This window comes from Gymnoscopelus microlampas, assembly GCF_963454915.1.
Source record: "Gymnoscopelus microlampas genome assembly, chromosome: 12".
NCBI classification, from domain to species: Eukaryota; Metazoa; Chordata; class Actinopteri; order Myctophiformes; family Myctophidae; genus Gymnoscopelus; species Gymnoscopelus microlampas.
This window is the reverse complement of record NC_139949.1, coordinates 11937991-11955274: the sequence shown is the minus strand read 5'-3', so window position 1 is coordinate 11955274 and position 17284 is coordinate 11937991. Positions and strand designations below refer to the sequence as shown.

At 41.1% G+C, this 17284-nt stretch overlaps 1 protein-coding gene across 1 annotated transcript in view; it reads left to right on the top strand.

Annotated features, from left to right (window-relative positions):
* nrxn2a (neurexin 2a) overlaps positions 1–17284 on the top strand; it is a gene marked incomplete at both ends in the record, with an annotated part of 214644 nt that overhangs the window by 65754 nt on the left and 131606 nt on the right. The window contains one exon of the mRNA XM_084075179.1: positions 14615–15047. Coding sequence (XP_083931305.1) covers positions 14615–15047 — 433 coding nt within the window. The remainder of the gene's footprint in view (positions 1–14614; positions 15048–17284) is intronic.

The window sequence follows — 17284 nt, the reverse complement described above, 5'->3', positions numbered from 1 at the left end:
GGATAACACTTTAATTCCATAAACTAATTAAACTTACCTGTTATATGGTAGAGTAGCACGGAAGCAACTGGTTTGTAAATAAATGTTCGCTTAGCCGACGGTTAGTTAGTTCCGTTTCTCGCGCTCCCCGGTTCAAACTGATAAGCTCCGCCTTGAGCAGCTGCGTGACGTAACTGTAGGTCTGGTCAGGTTCTCAACCTGTGGGTCGGGACCCCGCAGGGGGATCCCCACATGATTGGGGGGATCTGTAGGTGGCAGTGACAGTGAAATGACAATTTAAGTAACCCTTTTAATACCTAAAAAAAAAAGAATTACTGCATCAAAAGTAATCAACAAACTATACAAAAAAAAATGGTCAAACGTTGGTCAAATTGTCAAATAATATAAGAAAGAGGCAAAAACAGCCCATCGACTCAAGGCGTTGTGAGCTTGTAGATCGGCTATTTTCAAAATATTGATCTGTGGAACGGAATCAAATTAAATGCCTCAACTCCTACATTACAAGTGCATATCAGGGTTGGGGGTCCCCAGTTCAAATATGATTATTTTGGGGGGTCGTGGCCTGAAAAGGTTGAGAACCAGTGAAGTAACAGGATAGGTGGGCACTCGGACATCTGCACACCTCAATGTAAAATTGGCAATTTTGTCCAAAATGTTAAAAAATGAAATATTTGGAAAATGTTTCAAAACAAAGTATACATGATTAGAACATTCTTAAACATTTGACAATTAAGGTCTAATATTTCTATAATTGCTAGAAATTGCAAGAAAACCTGTATAGCAGTCATTTTGGGGCATAAACAAGAAGTTGAAGGATAAAATTAATAACAATAAAAATAACTGATAATGATGATGATGTTCACATCATGTAAAACATTTGTTAAATTGTTGTGCCTTTTGTTTTTAAACCCTGTAGCACTTTGTTATTTCCAAAAATGTAAAGTGCATTATAAATAAAATGTATTATTATTATTATTATCATTATTATGTATACTTTACATTACTGTAAAACTAACTTCTACAGTTAGATTATAACCTGACTGTAATTTCTACATTATGTTACTGTGTAAAAATGCAGTAAGTTTCTGTAATGATTTGTTTTCCATGATGCATTGCAAAATACAGTTAAACATTGTAAAATGACAGAACAATAAGTTACTGTACATTTTTACTGTAGAAATTACAGAAATGTGTTACAGTGTAGATAGATAGATAGATAGATAGATAGATAGATAGATAGATAGCAGACGCGTCGCTAGGTCTCTACTAGGTTGGGGGCTTAGCCTCCCAGGCAACTGTGCTGGCCTGCAACGGGACATGCACGAGATGAGAGCTCAAACTTGGATTATGCTTTCCTCTGGGTACATATTAAGAAGCTATAATAGGAGACTTATATGTCCTGTATTATGAACATATAGAGCCTATATATGGATAAAGAAGCTATATAGGAGACCTATATGGCTTGTATTATCAACATATATGACCTATATGAGGGTATAAACAAGCTATATAGGAGACCTATATACCCTGTATATGCACATATATGCACCTGATTTTGACCTATATGTGAGATATATGCAGCCTATATGGAGCTTATACCAGGCATATATGTGGTATATATGCACATATATGATCCTTATATGTAGCATATAGGTTACATATAGTTGCATATATGGAACATATAGATTCTTTCCATGTGGGTTGTCCTATATGGTTCTGTTGTGTGGAGGAGAAAATCTCTGCCAACCCACTGTATGTAAAGATGCGCAAAAATGCGCCGTTTTACTTAACCCACAAAATTATATGTATTTGGCCGTGGACCCCCATCTCAAAATATTTTTCTCCAGGGACCCCCAGAAGCAAAGATTTGATTTAAAAATGTATATATATTCAAATATTTGTACACATTTTCCCGATTTTTCAAAAATAGCAGATCTACAAGCTCGTAGCGTGGCACTCAGTGCCGTGCTATGAGCTTGTAGATCTGCTATTTTTGGGGCGGTGTAGCCGCCCCCTATAAGTGAGTTTTGGACACCGACCAAAAAATTTGTGTACCCCCTAACCCTTCCATTGTTAATGCAAATCGATACTTTTTTTCATATCAGCCAATCACATTACAGCTAGTGTCATCACCACTAACTGTAATGTGATTGGCTGACTTTGCAAATTCAGGACTGTGATTGGCTAGCGAAACACATGACACATGTGCAGCCCTATGAATAGCAGTATGGACTTTAAAAAAAGTAATTTATCCTTTTTCAAGTGAGTCATGTTGTGATGACCACACACCGCCCACTTCACACTGGGTGTGATTTTTATTTAATAGTCAAAGAAATCTTAAAATGACACAGATGAGTTCCCGGTCTCAATGGATTACGCTGGCCGAGATTCTCCAGCACTGTGACGAGAGAGCAAGCACTCGACGCGTAGAACACATTGAAATGTTCACGTCCTCCTCGCCAAAAGAGCAATGGAATTCAGGCTAAAGTCGGAGAAGTTGGCCTTTACTATTTTAATGGGTTGGACACAGATTAACATTGATGTGAGGTGGCCGCAATCGAAAAACAACGGTGGCCATTACTGAAAATAAGAATTGATAGATTAACCACTTACTTTAAACCCAATTTTATACTTTGTCGTATGATTGTGTCGTATGACGGCGAAAATAGCCGATCTACAAGCTGGCATACTGTTGATGTGCTGTTGATTTTTCTTAACCCATTCAATCCAGGAACGCATCTCTGTTATTTTAGATTTATTTGGCTATTCAAAAATAGCAGATCTACAAGCTCATAGCTCGGCACCAAGTGCCACGCTATGAGCTTGTAGATCTGCAATTTTTGAAAAATTTCGTAATTTTTTGCAAATCTTTAAATATATTTTTTAAAGCCAACATTTGTAAAATATTTTGTTCCAGGGACCCCCCCCCCCCCCCCCAAAAGCAAAGATTTGAGTTACAAATATCCGATACAAAAAAAATAAAAATCAAATATTTGCACCAATTTTCACGATTTTTCTAAAATGGCAGATCTACAAGCTCATAGCGCGGCACTCGCTAGCCTTTGAATATTTTCGCCTATTGACCTATGCTCAGAATGGGTTGAAAATGGATAATAATGAGTGGGGAGCAGATGCTTTCACAGCAGCAGAGTCCGTGCACACTGCAGCCACCAGATAGGCAGGATAAAGCTGGACTGTGAACACAGTCTGTGTGCGCACTCAGTCCTTGACCTCGGCAGAGGACTGGAAACACGATCTGCTCTTTCTTACTGAAGGTAGCACACTCGGCCCCTTCCTAGAAGCAGAGCATGTGCAGTACTGCATGTAGGAAATCACCCCTTGTATCGGTATTGATTCTTTACAGTGTGTGAAGGAGAGGAACATGTTCTGTAGCTGTCAGGCTGCAGCACCGTGTGTGTGCGGCACACTGCGCAGGGAAGCAACATATGAGTTTCTGCTAGAAACCAAACCAAAACAATTGTGTATTGTCCTTGAATCCCCCATCATCACTTCACACCTGTTAAACAATATCACTACACGGCCGATCCTAATGGTGCGACTCTGCAGAAGGCTTAGACGTGTGTGTGTGTGTGTGTGTGTGTGTGTGTGTGTGTGTGTGTGTGTGTGTGTGTGTGTGTGTGTGTGTGTGTGTGTGTGTGCGTGTGCGTGCGTGCGTGTGTGCGTGCGAGGTAGACAACTCATACAGGATATAGTAAACAAGTGAAATTGGAAGTGATGAAACAAAAACATAAAGAGCAGACACATTTGGAATTGAAACACCTCAATATATATTTTCTGTTTACTCAAGAGCTGGAGAGATGTGGAGACCCCGAACAAACACTCTATAGTCATTATTACTACAGAATATGAAGCTTTAACTTTATAACAAAAACCCTTTTTGCTTTAACAACAAATATCACTTATAGCTCCTTTAAGTATAAAAAAATATATATCATTGCTGTCGGGCAGAGACCTTGTATCCCCACATTACAACTTTTTATGTTTTTGTGGTAAATTAATATCCTACTTTGTCATACAAGAGTGTCGCACAAAAGTAGTGAAAATAGCAGATCTACAAGCTCACAATGTGATGTGCCGTGAGCTTGTAGATCTGTTATTTTCAATATTTGACTTTATTTTTTAAGGAACAGTTTTGGACATCCATGGTTTCCACCCGACAGAGACGATATAGAAATGTGTGGAGATACTTCCTCAGTCTACTGGCAGCATGCACAAGCAATTTGCAGCCGATTGGTCCAGTGGTTTGCAGCAAACCGGACAGATAAACAGAACCAGACATGGGCAAAACAATATATTCTCCCCTCTTGCCTTTGACCTGGCTATATTGATAATAAATCAACAACATAATGTAGATAAGTACAGTAAGACTAACAAAGCATTTGAAAAGTAAATAAATAAAAGAACCACCTCAGAGGTGCAATATGTAATTAATTAACCAATTAAGACCGGGAACGCATCTGTGTCATTTTTAGATTTGAGCTAAAAAAAGCATTATTTTACACTTTGGCTATTCAAAAATAGCATATATGCAAGCTCATAGCGTGGCACCGAGTGCCGCACTACGAGCTTGTACATCTGCTATTTTAGAAAAAAAAATGAAGATGTGTGAAAATCTGTGAATATATATATTCTTTTAAAGCGAAAATTCTTTAACTCAAATATTTGCTTCTGGGGGGTCCCTGGAACCAAATATTTTGAGATAGGGGGCTAAATACATTATTATAATTATGAAAAAGTTTGAGAACCACTGATCTAGCAACATATGTTTTTTTTTTTTTGGATTTAGAAGACATTTGTAGAATGGGCTTCAGGTCTTAATGGGTTAATGCTGCAGCATGGAGGGGGTTGCAGTGTAGTCAAGATACAGTATATGAAGTAGAACATGAAAGTAAGTAGTCGTGGGATTTGGGAACCAACGGCCCATAGGTCAGGAGCCTATCTCCTGTTTCTGTAGCGTGAGGCAGCTTGATGTACACGTATACCCCCTGGACATGACACTAGTATGTCACAGGGACTTACCCATAGACATACAGTATAAAGGTAGACGCCTCCTCCGGCTCTGAGGCGTCTGTATCTCGGGCGCGCACCAGCTTCCGCCCTCCCTCGGGAGGTTTCCGTGTGCGTCACAGAAGGGGACGTTCGGTAGGCCAATCAGAGGCCTAGCGAACGTCCCCTTCTGTGACGCACGCGAAAACCTCCCGAGGGAGGGCGGAAGCAATACGAGGTATTGCGATACAGGTCGCTCCAATGAACTGCAGAGGCCAATGAGGTATCTAGGTTTCTATACTGTATATATGGACTTACCCCCCAATCCAACCCTTGATGCTGAGTGCCAAGCAGGGAGGCACTGGGTCCCATATTTATAGTCTTTGGTATGACTCGGCCAGGGCTTGAACCCTGAGTGTATATTACACATGGTTTTAAATGGGTTACCTGCACGCCAAAAGTCGATTAGCCCCATTGTTAACTTCAAGTCCTCCATAAAGAGCTGACAGGATAGCAGCTGCTGGACTTAACCATGAATTTGTTTACTTGTAACAGGTTTGTTTACAGACAGTACTCATGTTGTTCTTTGCTATTTTACTTGTCTAGTACATTTTTATGAATGTATGTAGTATTGATTATATTTTTCTGTATGTCTCTGCTATAATCATAATTAATCAATCAATCAATCAATCAATCAGTCAATCAATACAAAATAGAACACAAGTGCACAAGTAGTATGTAATGTACCAGTACACTACTAAGTTTACAAGTGGTATATACCAGTAAAACATATACACTACTAAGTGCACAAGTAGTATATACCAGTAAAACATGTACACTACTAAGTGCACAAGTAGTATATACCAGTAAAACATGTACACTACTAAGTGCACAAGTAGTATATACCAGTAAAACATGTACACTACTAAGTGCACACGTAGTATATACCAGTAAAACATGTACACTACTAAGTGCACAAGTAGTATATACCAGTATATAGAACTTGCGCTACAAGATACTGTATGTGCACAACATGTAGAACAAGTAGTATGCGGTACCAGTTAGGTAGAGGACTGAAATAGTTTACTTCTGCTCAATGTGGGAAACTCCGCCAAATAAGTTTCGCAAATATGTAATATTTCAATATAGTGACTTATAGTACAGTGACTAAGGTCCTTTCCTGTAGAGTCATATTTATCTATTGTGGCCTAGAATTGAAATCCGCCAGAGGCCTCCTCCTGTGTCTCCCACACAGTGCCTCCCTCTCAGCTTTCTGAATGTAAAAACAAAATCACTAAACAACAAAACTATAAAAGTGAGTCAACTGTCCACATAGGTAACGTTGTGGTTTTCTGATGCCTGGAAACCCGAGCTCAGTGCCTAGTGACCACCATCTACATTGCATAGGCATGTAAAGCCTGATTGATACTTAACTCTTTAACTTCCAGAGTAAGTAGTGTAATAGTGCTGCCAGCAAAAAACAAGCGATTTTACTGTACCTTTGAAAAATCATGGAATATTCTCCGTGACCTCCGTGCTCACGGACATCGCCTCATTACACGCACAGGGTTCTCGTAGTATAGAGGGGAAAACATTGTCCGCTCGTGGTAATGCATTGCACAGCTGTGGCCATTTGAATGTGGCTTGTTTTTGCCGTAAAGTAAGAGGAACGGAGGTATAGCGATTTCCCCACAGGAATTAAACAGGAAGTAAACAAGCTGCGCCTTGGCAGAATTTGACGAGAAATCTCGTCGTTGGCAGGCAAAGAGTTAATATGAAGGTGTCCCGCAAGATCGCATCATGTCCCATTGTGACATATTGTTGCTTGTAGATCGTCTATTTTCAGTGCGGGACACCGACGCACAACTAAGTATAAATCAGGCTTAATTCATGTGTGAGGTGCCGTTGACAGGTTGAGCGTGTGTCTCTTCTAGTCCATGTTATTTAAAAAGATTCTTAGACTAGTATTGCCAGAGGGGAAAGTAGGACAGTGTTCTCTTGTCTTTTCTGCAACAGTGAAAAGAATGGGGATCTGGTTTTACCGTGCCAGTAGCAGAAGTGCTGGTGACACACGTCTCTGACTTGGCTTCAATTTGCAGTGATGACTGTTATAATATTTTTTTGTATTACTTTGTTCGCCTGTGATCGTCGAAAATTCAAAGGCACTACAGTAGTTAGTGACCTGAATGGCAAGCGTTTATATGCCAGCTAAAAAGCGAACGTGATCAGAGAGAAAGAAAATGAGATGAGTGATGGTGCTAAAATACAGTAAATTGGCACATTATTATTGTTTTAGTTTAGTTTAGTTTAGTTTAGTTTAGTTTAGTTTAGTTTAGTTTAGTTTAGTTTAGTTTAGTTTAGTTTAGTCAATTTTGTAGTAACATAAAGTGTAGGCTACATTTCATAGGTAATAAAAAAAACAAATTGAGGCTTGGGAGGAGGCTGATCACCACCAAATTACTATTTACGTTTAGATTTAAAGGGCAGCCATAGCTGAGTAGGTAGAAAGGCCATTGGGGAATCAGAAGGTTGGGCCCCCGGCCCGGCCCATCATAGCCATCTGAGCAGCCATGAGCTGGCTGAAGCTGTAAAAGCAGAAAACACTCCCTTTAGTCCTGTACCTGGCCTGTAGACCTGTTCGCAATTTGGTGTTGGGGGAATTTCTCACCTGAACTGAGTCAGTGGGTCCCTAGACATGAAAAATCACGGAGGTGCTTGTTCGCCAGAGTGGCACGAATGGCACAATGGCCAAATCAAAAATGGCCGCCATCGGCTATGATGAAAATCCAACCTTTTTGTTTCTGAATGTATAAACAAATGTAATACCTCCATTTTGACTAATTGGGGTGTGTGGAATTCATTTCTGATATTGTTATGACCATTTTGGGTGATTTTGACCTTGAAAGGTCATGGTCAAGGTCATTTTGCTATTCCAAAGACATTGGCCATAACTTGGCCATTGTTAGGAGTAAAAACAGGTGCAATAAGTCTATTTCAACTAATTCTGACATTTAGAATTCATTTATGATATTGTTTTGACCATTAAGGATCATCTTGTCATTGAAATATCAATGTCAATGTCATTTTTCAATAATTCAATTACGATTTTGTACTTTACTATCCCTTTTATTGTATTCTTTTTCATAATAATTTGTTTTATTTACAGCAAAAGACATGTACATGAGATAAATAACAATTCTAAACATCTCTGTTTAACTTTTATTTTAATTGGGTGTTGAAATTAGCAAACAAGACTATGTAGGAATAAAAGTGATATACAAATAAAACCATACCACAAAATCAAATAATAATTTTGTTGGTGGCCGTCATCAAGAATGCTGTAGTCTCCGAAAGAGAAGGAAACTGGAATCTACATGCGGACTCTATGCCAATCTTTGCAGAATGTGATTGCATAAACTACCTGCGTCATGGCTCATGGTATCTTGAACAAATCAAGGTGCTAGAGTTCACACATCCTGAGCTCTACCGGCGCTTCTCTATAGGCCAGTGGGTTATTCGGGATCGCCCAGGCTGGGTCACTCTGTAGTAGGAGCCACACACAATGCAAATTCTGTGGCAGAGTTCGAGCTCTTGTTCCACGAGATTGGGTCAATCACCAATGTCCTCAACTTTCTGACCAACAACCACACCATGAAAGATACAGAATGCCATCTTCAGCATGCACTGAGTACCACTCGCTGCCTTACATTCAACCGGAATGTGGCGAAGCTGCTGGACTTCGTGCTAGAGCGTCAGAATCCATACTCAATGATGGTCAATGTGCCTGTGCCACAGCACAATCTACTCACAAAGCAAGCTGTTGACCGAGGGGGTCACTCCACGCCAGCTCAATTGTCTAAAAAATGGGGAGCGTGTCTACAGCTCATACAGACAGGAGAGGTTAGTTGAGAAGACCAAGAAAATGAGCACAACCATACCAAAGCGGAAGTTACCTCAGTTCAACGAGCAACCGCAGAAGACGCCAACAACCATTCTGAAGGAGCAGAAGTTAGTTGGACATTGCTAAGGAGCGGGGCATGAACATCCGCCAGATACTTACTCATGATATGCTATCAGCATCTCCCCTCTTTGATGGTGACCTTCCAGCTCATGTCAACAAGTCCAAACTTGTCAGTGAGATTAAGCCTGAACTTGACCTCACCCAATGGAGTCCAAAGTCTACTCTTGCCACTCATGTTGTGGTAGATTTCATGTCGAAAATGCAGCAGATGCCACTTGCACGATTCCCTACTTTAGGTGCTGTCATCAACGCCATCATCAGCTCAACATTATCCCTCTGCCAAGAGCCAGGGTACATCCATCTCATACTCGATTCCTACATTGAGATGTCTCTAAAGGAAGGGGAGCGCATGCGGCACACAGACTCAAGAACAGGAATCGACATCATTGGCATGAACAGAGACACACCCATCCCTCAGCAACTTGACAAGTTCTGGGCGTCTAAGGAGAACAAGCGGAATCTCCAACTGCTAGTTCGGGATATGGTGCGCAGTCAAGCCAGTCAAGCCTGTGGCAATGCTACCATCATTGTCAGCTCTGTTGTCTCTGAAGATGAGGTGCTCCCAGCAAAGGTGGCTGGTGGTGAAAAGATCCCAGACCTCTTGAACTGGATTGAGGATGCTGAGACCAGATTGGTGTTGCATTTGGAGTGGTGTGTTCGTGTGAAACAGAGCAAGAGAGTTGTCATAGTCTCCAATGATACAGACACCTTCGCATTACTGCTATACCACACCCCATACTTCCAAGCACTGGGGGTGAAGGAGATCTGGCAGCAGTATAGCACTGGTGAGAAGCGGCGCATGCTTCCACTGCATCAAGCAGTCTCTCATCGTGGAGCCAAGACAGTGATCAAGGCGCATATCCTGACTGGAGAAGACTGCATGAGCAAGGCGGGGACCAAACATGCAGCTATGGCTTCTGACCCAGTACAATATTTAACAAACTTTGGAGAGGCAGACACCTTGACAGAATAAGACACAGCGTTGGCAGAGAAGTACTTGGTACGTGTCCGGACAGGGGCCAGGTCAAGTACAACTGCTGAGACGTTTGATGACCTCAGGGAAAGCTATACCAGTGCCAACGCTGGAATTGATGCTATCCCTCCCACAAGTAGTGTGATCAGAGGTCACATCAAACATGGTGCTTTTCTGGTGCATAGGGCTTGCCACCTGCTTGCGACAGCCAAGGAACCTGAGGCAATATTAGAGCGGAACATGGATGGTAGGAGCACTTTGGTACGCTACTGCCATCAAAATGTCTGAAGCCCTTACCACCGAGTATGCAAGTGTGCAGGCAAGTGCGACACTCGGCGATGTGGCTGCCGTGCTGCTGGAGTTCCGTGCATCATGTTCTGCCATGGAAAACTGGAAAAGCCTTCATGTAAAAACCCATCACACTAACCAGCATGCACACATATATGGTGCACTGTAAGAGAAATTGTAAAAAAAATATATGATTTTATTTGTATATCACTTTTATTTTCTTATCTTGTCTTATTTTCTAGTTAAAGCACCCAAATGAAATAAAAGTTAAGGGGGGTATTTAGAATTGTTATATTTTTCATGTTCATGTCTTTTGTTATAAATAAAACAAATAATTATGAAAGAAATACAATAAAAGTGACTAAAGAAACCAATGGAGTTATTGAATAATGACCTTGATATTGGTATTTCAATGCCAAGATGATCCTTAATGGTCAAAACAATATCAGAAAGGAATTCTAAATGTCAGAATTAGTTGAAATAGACTTATTGCACCTGTTTTTACTCCTAACAATGGCCAAGTTATGGCCAATGTCTTTGGAATAGCAAAATGACCGTGACCATGACCTTCCAAGGTCAAAATCACCCAGAATGGTCATAACAATATCAAAAATGAATTCCACACACCCCAATTAGTCAAAATGGAGGTATTACATGTGTATATCCACTCAAAAACAAATGAGTTGGATTTTCATCATAGCCGATGGCGGCCATTTTTGATTTGGCCATTGCGCCATTCGTGCCACTCTGGCGGACAAGCACCTCCGTGATTTTTCATGTCTAGGGACCCACTGACAATGTTCAGGTAAGAAATTCCCCCAACACCAAATTGCGAACAGGTCTACAGGGCAGGTACTGGACTACTTACCTTTCTTAACACATAGAGACCGGGAGCACATCTGTGTGTCATCATAAGATTTATTTGGCTATTTGTTTAATCTTGACAATTTGTGTAAATCATTGAATATATATATATTTTTTTTCTTTTAAAGCGAAAAATGTTAACTAAAATCTTTGCTTCTGGGGGGGTCCCTGGAACAAAATATTTTGAGATGGGGGTCCGTGGCCAAATACATATCATTTTGGGTTTTGGCTAACCCTTTGACATGAAAGAAGTTTGAGAACCACTGATTATAGCAACGTAAGTTTAAAAAAAAAAAACTGTTAGGATTTAGAAGACATTTGTAGAATACCCAGAAGCAAAGATTTCAGTTAAAAATGATCTCTTTAAAAATATATAGATATTCAAAGATTTGCAAAATATGTCATGATTTAAAAAAGAATTGCAGATCTACAAGCTCATAACGTGGCACTCGGTGCGGCGCTATGAGCTCATAGATCTGCTGTTTTTGAATAGCCAAAGAAATCAAAAAATGACACACAGAATCGTTAGAATGGGTTAAACATGTAGAAATATGAATGTGTTAATGTATACTCCAAATTTGCATGTTGCATTTACGTGAGGTGTTAAAAGCATTGTACCATCTAATACAGGTGCTGTTATGTTGTGAGCACCAATAAAGGAAAAGACAAATAACCACACTCTCTGGTCTCAGATGATTTATTCATGTCACCAGCGTTTTAGCCAAAACCTGTCCTTTGTCAAGGTGTTTTGATGGAAAGCACAGAAAACGTTGGTGAGGTGAATAAATCATCTCTATGGAGCTGAGAGAGTGGTTATTCATCTTTTTCTTTACTACAGTATGTGGCACCTAGTGTAAATCCTCTCTGGGTTGATAAATCCCCGCGTTGGATGCTTTTCATATGATGTTGTCAGATAAAATAGATTTCCTGTTTGAATGCTGGCAAATGTTGAATGGGAAGTGCCTCCCAGTGGTGATCAGTTTTCTGTGAAACCTGCATGAAGCAACAACGTAATGTATGTAAAGGCAGACATTTAGATGGTTCGTTTTGCGTGGGATTTGTGGCCCCCGCGACAAACATAGTACTCTGGACCTCCAGTGCTTAATTAAAAAACTAAAATACTTTACACGTCAGGGAGCCCTAGCATCTTTCTACATTTTTGCCCTGGAGAATTATAGTGAAAACATCCCCACATTACAAAAGCACAATACACCACAATGGGGGGAAAAAAAGTGGTAACGCGACGGTTGCAACCTTTTGTTTTGTAGTCGTTGAGTGAAAAGTACAGCGCGACACTTTGCTGTTGAAAATGTCAATTCTGTCGAGGAGCGCTTGTCAAAGGGGTCATGCGACAAAGTATAAATTACCCTTAAAAATTGCGCTGGCAAATTCATACAAGATTCACCTGTGAGAGCGCGGGGCATCTCATTGAGCAAAGCTCTCACATGACTGACATAAAAGCATGTCAAAACCAGAGCTTAATCCCTTTTCCCTTTTTATTTGAGTGGAAATCCCATTAAAATAGGTGTCAGTGCACGTGTAACAGAATTGAGATGCCAAGCGTAAAAAAAAGATGCATGAACATAACACCATGCTGGAATTAATGAGCTCACGACGTGCTTCATATCCCCTGCTCCCCTAACCCCTTCCCTCTACCTCCTGTCCTGTCTTTCCCCATTCACTCTGCTCACTAAGTGTTAACCACTTCCACTCTGGCTTTGAAGACCACATTTTTCAAAATTCTTCAAAGAATTAAAAGAAACGTGAAGATGTCGAAAAAATAACTACAATCAACGTGCTGTGTGCTTGTAGATCGTCTATTTTCGCTATTCGTCGTACAACAAAGTATATGCTGTAGGGCTTAAGGCAGTTGTGTGTTCTACCGTTTTACGCTACATACATACAGTAAGTGCCTCCCAGTGGTGATCAGTTTTCTGTGAAACCTGCATGAAGCTACAACAGAAGCACTTTTTTTTTACCAACACACAGACCTAAAGTTCAATAGCACTAATTTATGGAACAAAATGAAAAAGCATCAAAATGGAGCCGGTTTCTGCCGGACAGCAACGATATGTTACAGTAGGTTCGAGAAATCAGTAAGATGGGGGAAAAAGTGCTCGTTTTAGGCGCAAGTCGACGCTGCCAGGCGGGGCTCACGGCCACGAGACACACGAACGCTCCCTCCTTCGCGCAGACGCGGTCGGAAAAGAAAAGCCTGTCCTTTCCCCGGTGGCCGGGGGACGGACGGACCCTGAACAGTTGGCTGTCGGCTTAGCCGCCGGATAGCATGCGGCTTGTTTTAATAAGCCCCGAATTTTCGCTTTGTCACCCGCACCGATGGCGTCGCACGCAGTAAACGAGCTGACGAAATTGGACGTTTTTGTTTTTATTCCGTCGGTTGCGGCCATCGGCGGGCAAAACGGGCAAGCCTTTTTCGATCCTACTGGTTTCGCGCTTGTACTGTAACAATAACATATACATATTACACATGAATTAACGTGAAAAAATGTCAATAGATTTTTTTTTTACTAAATCTGTCTGATGGACCACCTAAGCCATATTTTATACTTTGTTGTACAACAGTGTTACACTGAAATAGCAAATATAGCATATCGTGAGCTTGTATATGGGCTTCAGTATTTTTTTTGTAATTGCTTGTTTTGTTTGTAGATTATTTGATTTGAATCACAATTTTTTTCTGATGAAATCGATTACTTTGATTAACTGCTGCACCCTGCACCCTTAAAGTTAGTTGTGTATTCAATGGCTTACGATCCATGTACTCTGTATTATTGGGTACTTGTGCTGTTTGTCATCTACTGTAGGAATTTATAATTATTGTAATTATTGTTTATGTTTGTTAAAAGGCTATCAGCTAAATGTCGAAAATGTAAATGCGCTGAAATAATGCATTTGCAATTGTGTTTTCTTTTAATACCGCTGTTTTGCAGTCGTCCTGTGGGATCTCTGTGATGTAGCACTGTTTGTTTGCTTTGCACTAAAGTTGTTTGGTGTATTTTCAGCTAGTTATGTTCACACCCTGGGGTTTGGAGCGGCCTGTCAGTCAGTCTCTTGTCGCCAAATGCGAGTGGTGTGAAAATGAAAAACGCTCAGTTCTGCCTGCCTGCTGCTTCTATCTGAATGTGAGGCCACAGCGTGCATGTGACTTGCATGTTCCTTTACAGAGCATGGGGACGGCGGGCATCTCACTTTATCTTATCAATAGCTTCAGCTTGGTCGACTCCGCTCGCTGCATGACAATGAAGTGAATCCATGTGAATCATTTCAATTTCTGCCGTGAATTCAAGCTTGATTAAACCGGGAAATGCCTGGTAAATAACCCTGTCGTATCGGTTTCAACGTTTAGAAACCGGAGACATTAAATGGCCGGTTTTAATCTCCGGTAAGTCTCTCTCCGGGAGTCGTCTCAGTGTGAAGTCTCTCTCTTGCCCTTTTTCAAGGTGGTCTACAAGAATAATGAGTTCAGACTGGAGTTGTCGCATCTGGCCGCCACGCAGGACCCGAGGGTCAGCAGCCACGGCGATCTGATCTTCCACTGCGAAGACGTGGAAGCCCTGGAGCCGGTGACCTTTGACACGCCGTCCGCTCACCTGACTCTGCCCCGGTGGAACGTCAAGAGAACAGGCTCCATATCCTTCGACTTCCGCACCAGTGAGCCCAGCGGCCTGCTATTATTCAGCCAGGGCCGACTGCAGGGCCCGCAGCTCGTCGACAGGAAGCCCCGGGCGGACTACTTTGCTCTGGAGCTGATGGATGGGTTCCTGTACCTGCTCTTGGACATGGGCTCCGGCGGCTTCAAAATGAAAGCCAGCAACAAGAGGCTGAACGACGGCGAGTGGTGCCACGTGGACTTCCAGAGGGAGGGACGCAAAGGTAAGAGCCTTGTGTGTTCTCCAATCGTGGAATATTTGATCGCTACACCAGTGTGGTCTCAAGGTGTGGTCCAGGGATCCTCATGGTTCCTTGAGGGGGTTCCAAAATGGCCCCTTGCTGCTGTGTAGCTCTGAGAGTGTACAAATGGAACCAAATGAACCCGTAAGGGTTCATTTGGTTCCATTTGTACACTATCAGAGTTTGTACACTCCCATTTGTACACTCTCAGAGTTATAGGGGTCCTTGAAATAAAAAAAAGTTTGAGAACCACTGTGCTACACGAAATAGAACAGAGCCTTCATTAGTATCATTGGTAACCTGTGAAGGAAGTAAAGAAGAGGCCCAATTTCCTTCCAATATGGCTGCTGTGCATAGAGCCTATTGAGATTTTTTCCACTTGAACCCTAGCATCCCTATTCTGGGCATACTAGGCTAACATTCAGCAACAATTTATGAATATTTGGCTAAATTGACTAACATTTGGCAAACATTCTACAAAAATAGAATAACTACAAGTTCACAACACATTGCATTGCATTGTGAGCTTGTAGATTGGTTATTTTTGCTGTGTGATGTTCAATGGAGTATATAGGGTTTAAGTGATTAACCTATCAAGCCATGTTTATTTTCCTCTCAAACAAAACAAAATAATGTTCTACTGAAAATGTGAAAATTAAAAATATAAATATAATAATTCCAAGCAGAACCTTCCATGGTAATTTACCGGAAGGTGCCCCGGAATTAATCCGAAAGTTTGTGACCCTTTTCAGCCGTTATTAAAACAACTTCCACCCTCTTCTACCTTTTCCGACCCTGTAGCCTGTCCTACTGTGACTCTGTGTTACATCATCATTCTAGCTCAGTGGTTTTATGTGCCCAAGGCACACCAAAGGGCAAGTCAAAATCTCTCTGCACACCTGTATTCATGTCAAAATAGCCTCTATAACACATGTTATCTCACTTATCACTCTGTAAACGTTTATTTTTATTTACTAACTTACTGGGCAAATAAAAGCTGACATTTGAAACTTTCAAAATGACTTCAAAGAAGTAACAAAACAAATTTCTACCGGACAGGTCATACATTTAAATATGAGGTAATTAAAAGATGGAGAGACTGTGCGTGTGTGTGTGTGTGTGTGTGTGTGTGTGTGTGTGTGTGTGTGTGTGTGTGTGTGTGTGCGTGTGCGTGTGTGTGTGTGTGTGTGGGTGCGTGTGTGCGTGTGCGTGTGTCTGCGTGCATGTGCGTGCGTGCATGCAAGAAGAGAGAGATCAAGCTAAGAATAGAGATTGCACTGACAATGACAACTATGTGTGAACAGCGGTACCTTGGGTTTGTTTTGATAAAGTACTGAGAAGAAAGAAGTAGGGAATAGAATTTGTATTGGGAAATGAGTGCGCACAAGTTTTACAGTATATATTGCAATCAGACTAACAGACAGACAGACAGAGAAGGTTGAAACAAAGATACGAAAAGGTAAGGGTAGAGAAGTACAGATTAAGTAGTAACACTAGTAAAAATAGGATAACAATATAACATAAAAGGCAGTAAAATATGACTTAACATCCGATATGGCCCTCTGCGCGATATGGCCCTCTGCGCTGATGGCTGATGGCATATATAGGCCATCATGTAGGTGGAAATAGAGGCGTAGGTATTGTGTGCATTCTATCACCAATAAAAACGGCATATAAATACGCTTTAAACAATATGTTGTTGTCACAAAAGCCCAAGGCACACTTGGACTTGTTTCAGGCACAACAATGTGCCTCTGCACACTGTTTGGGAAGCACTGTAGGGTAGGTTTAATTCCGCGGATATGTTCTCTTGTAATTTTGGTGTTGTAGTAATTATTATGCATTATTGTGGTGAGAGAGTTACTTACGAATACAATGAAGGCATTTAGCAGATGCTTTTAGCCAGAGCGACTTAGGAAGTGCAACACTCGAGTGAAGCGACACGTCCCCTAATCAACAGGAAAACGGCTGAATAAATAGTTTGCCAAAAATAAAGTAAGTGCTACAATTTAACTAACATTGCTAGTAGACATCAAACCTAACATCTATCCAAATAACATACTATAACATACAGTACTATAACATACTGTAGGCCTTCTTTGCATCTAAGCACAAGCAAACAACACACATCTATCTAAATAACATACATGGCATCTGTGAACAAGTAAACAAACACACAGCAAAACATGCATAACAAAACTAGCTTTTATCTAAATAGA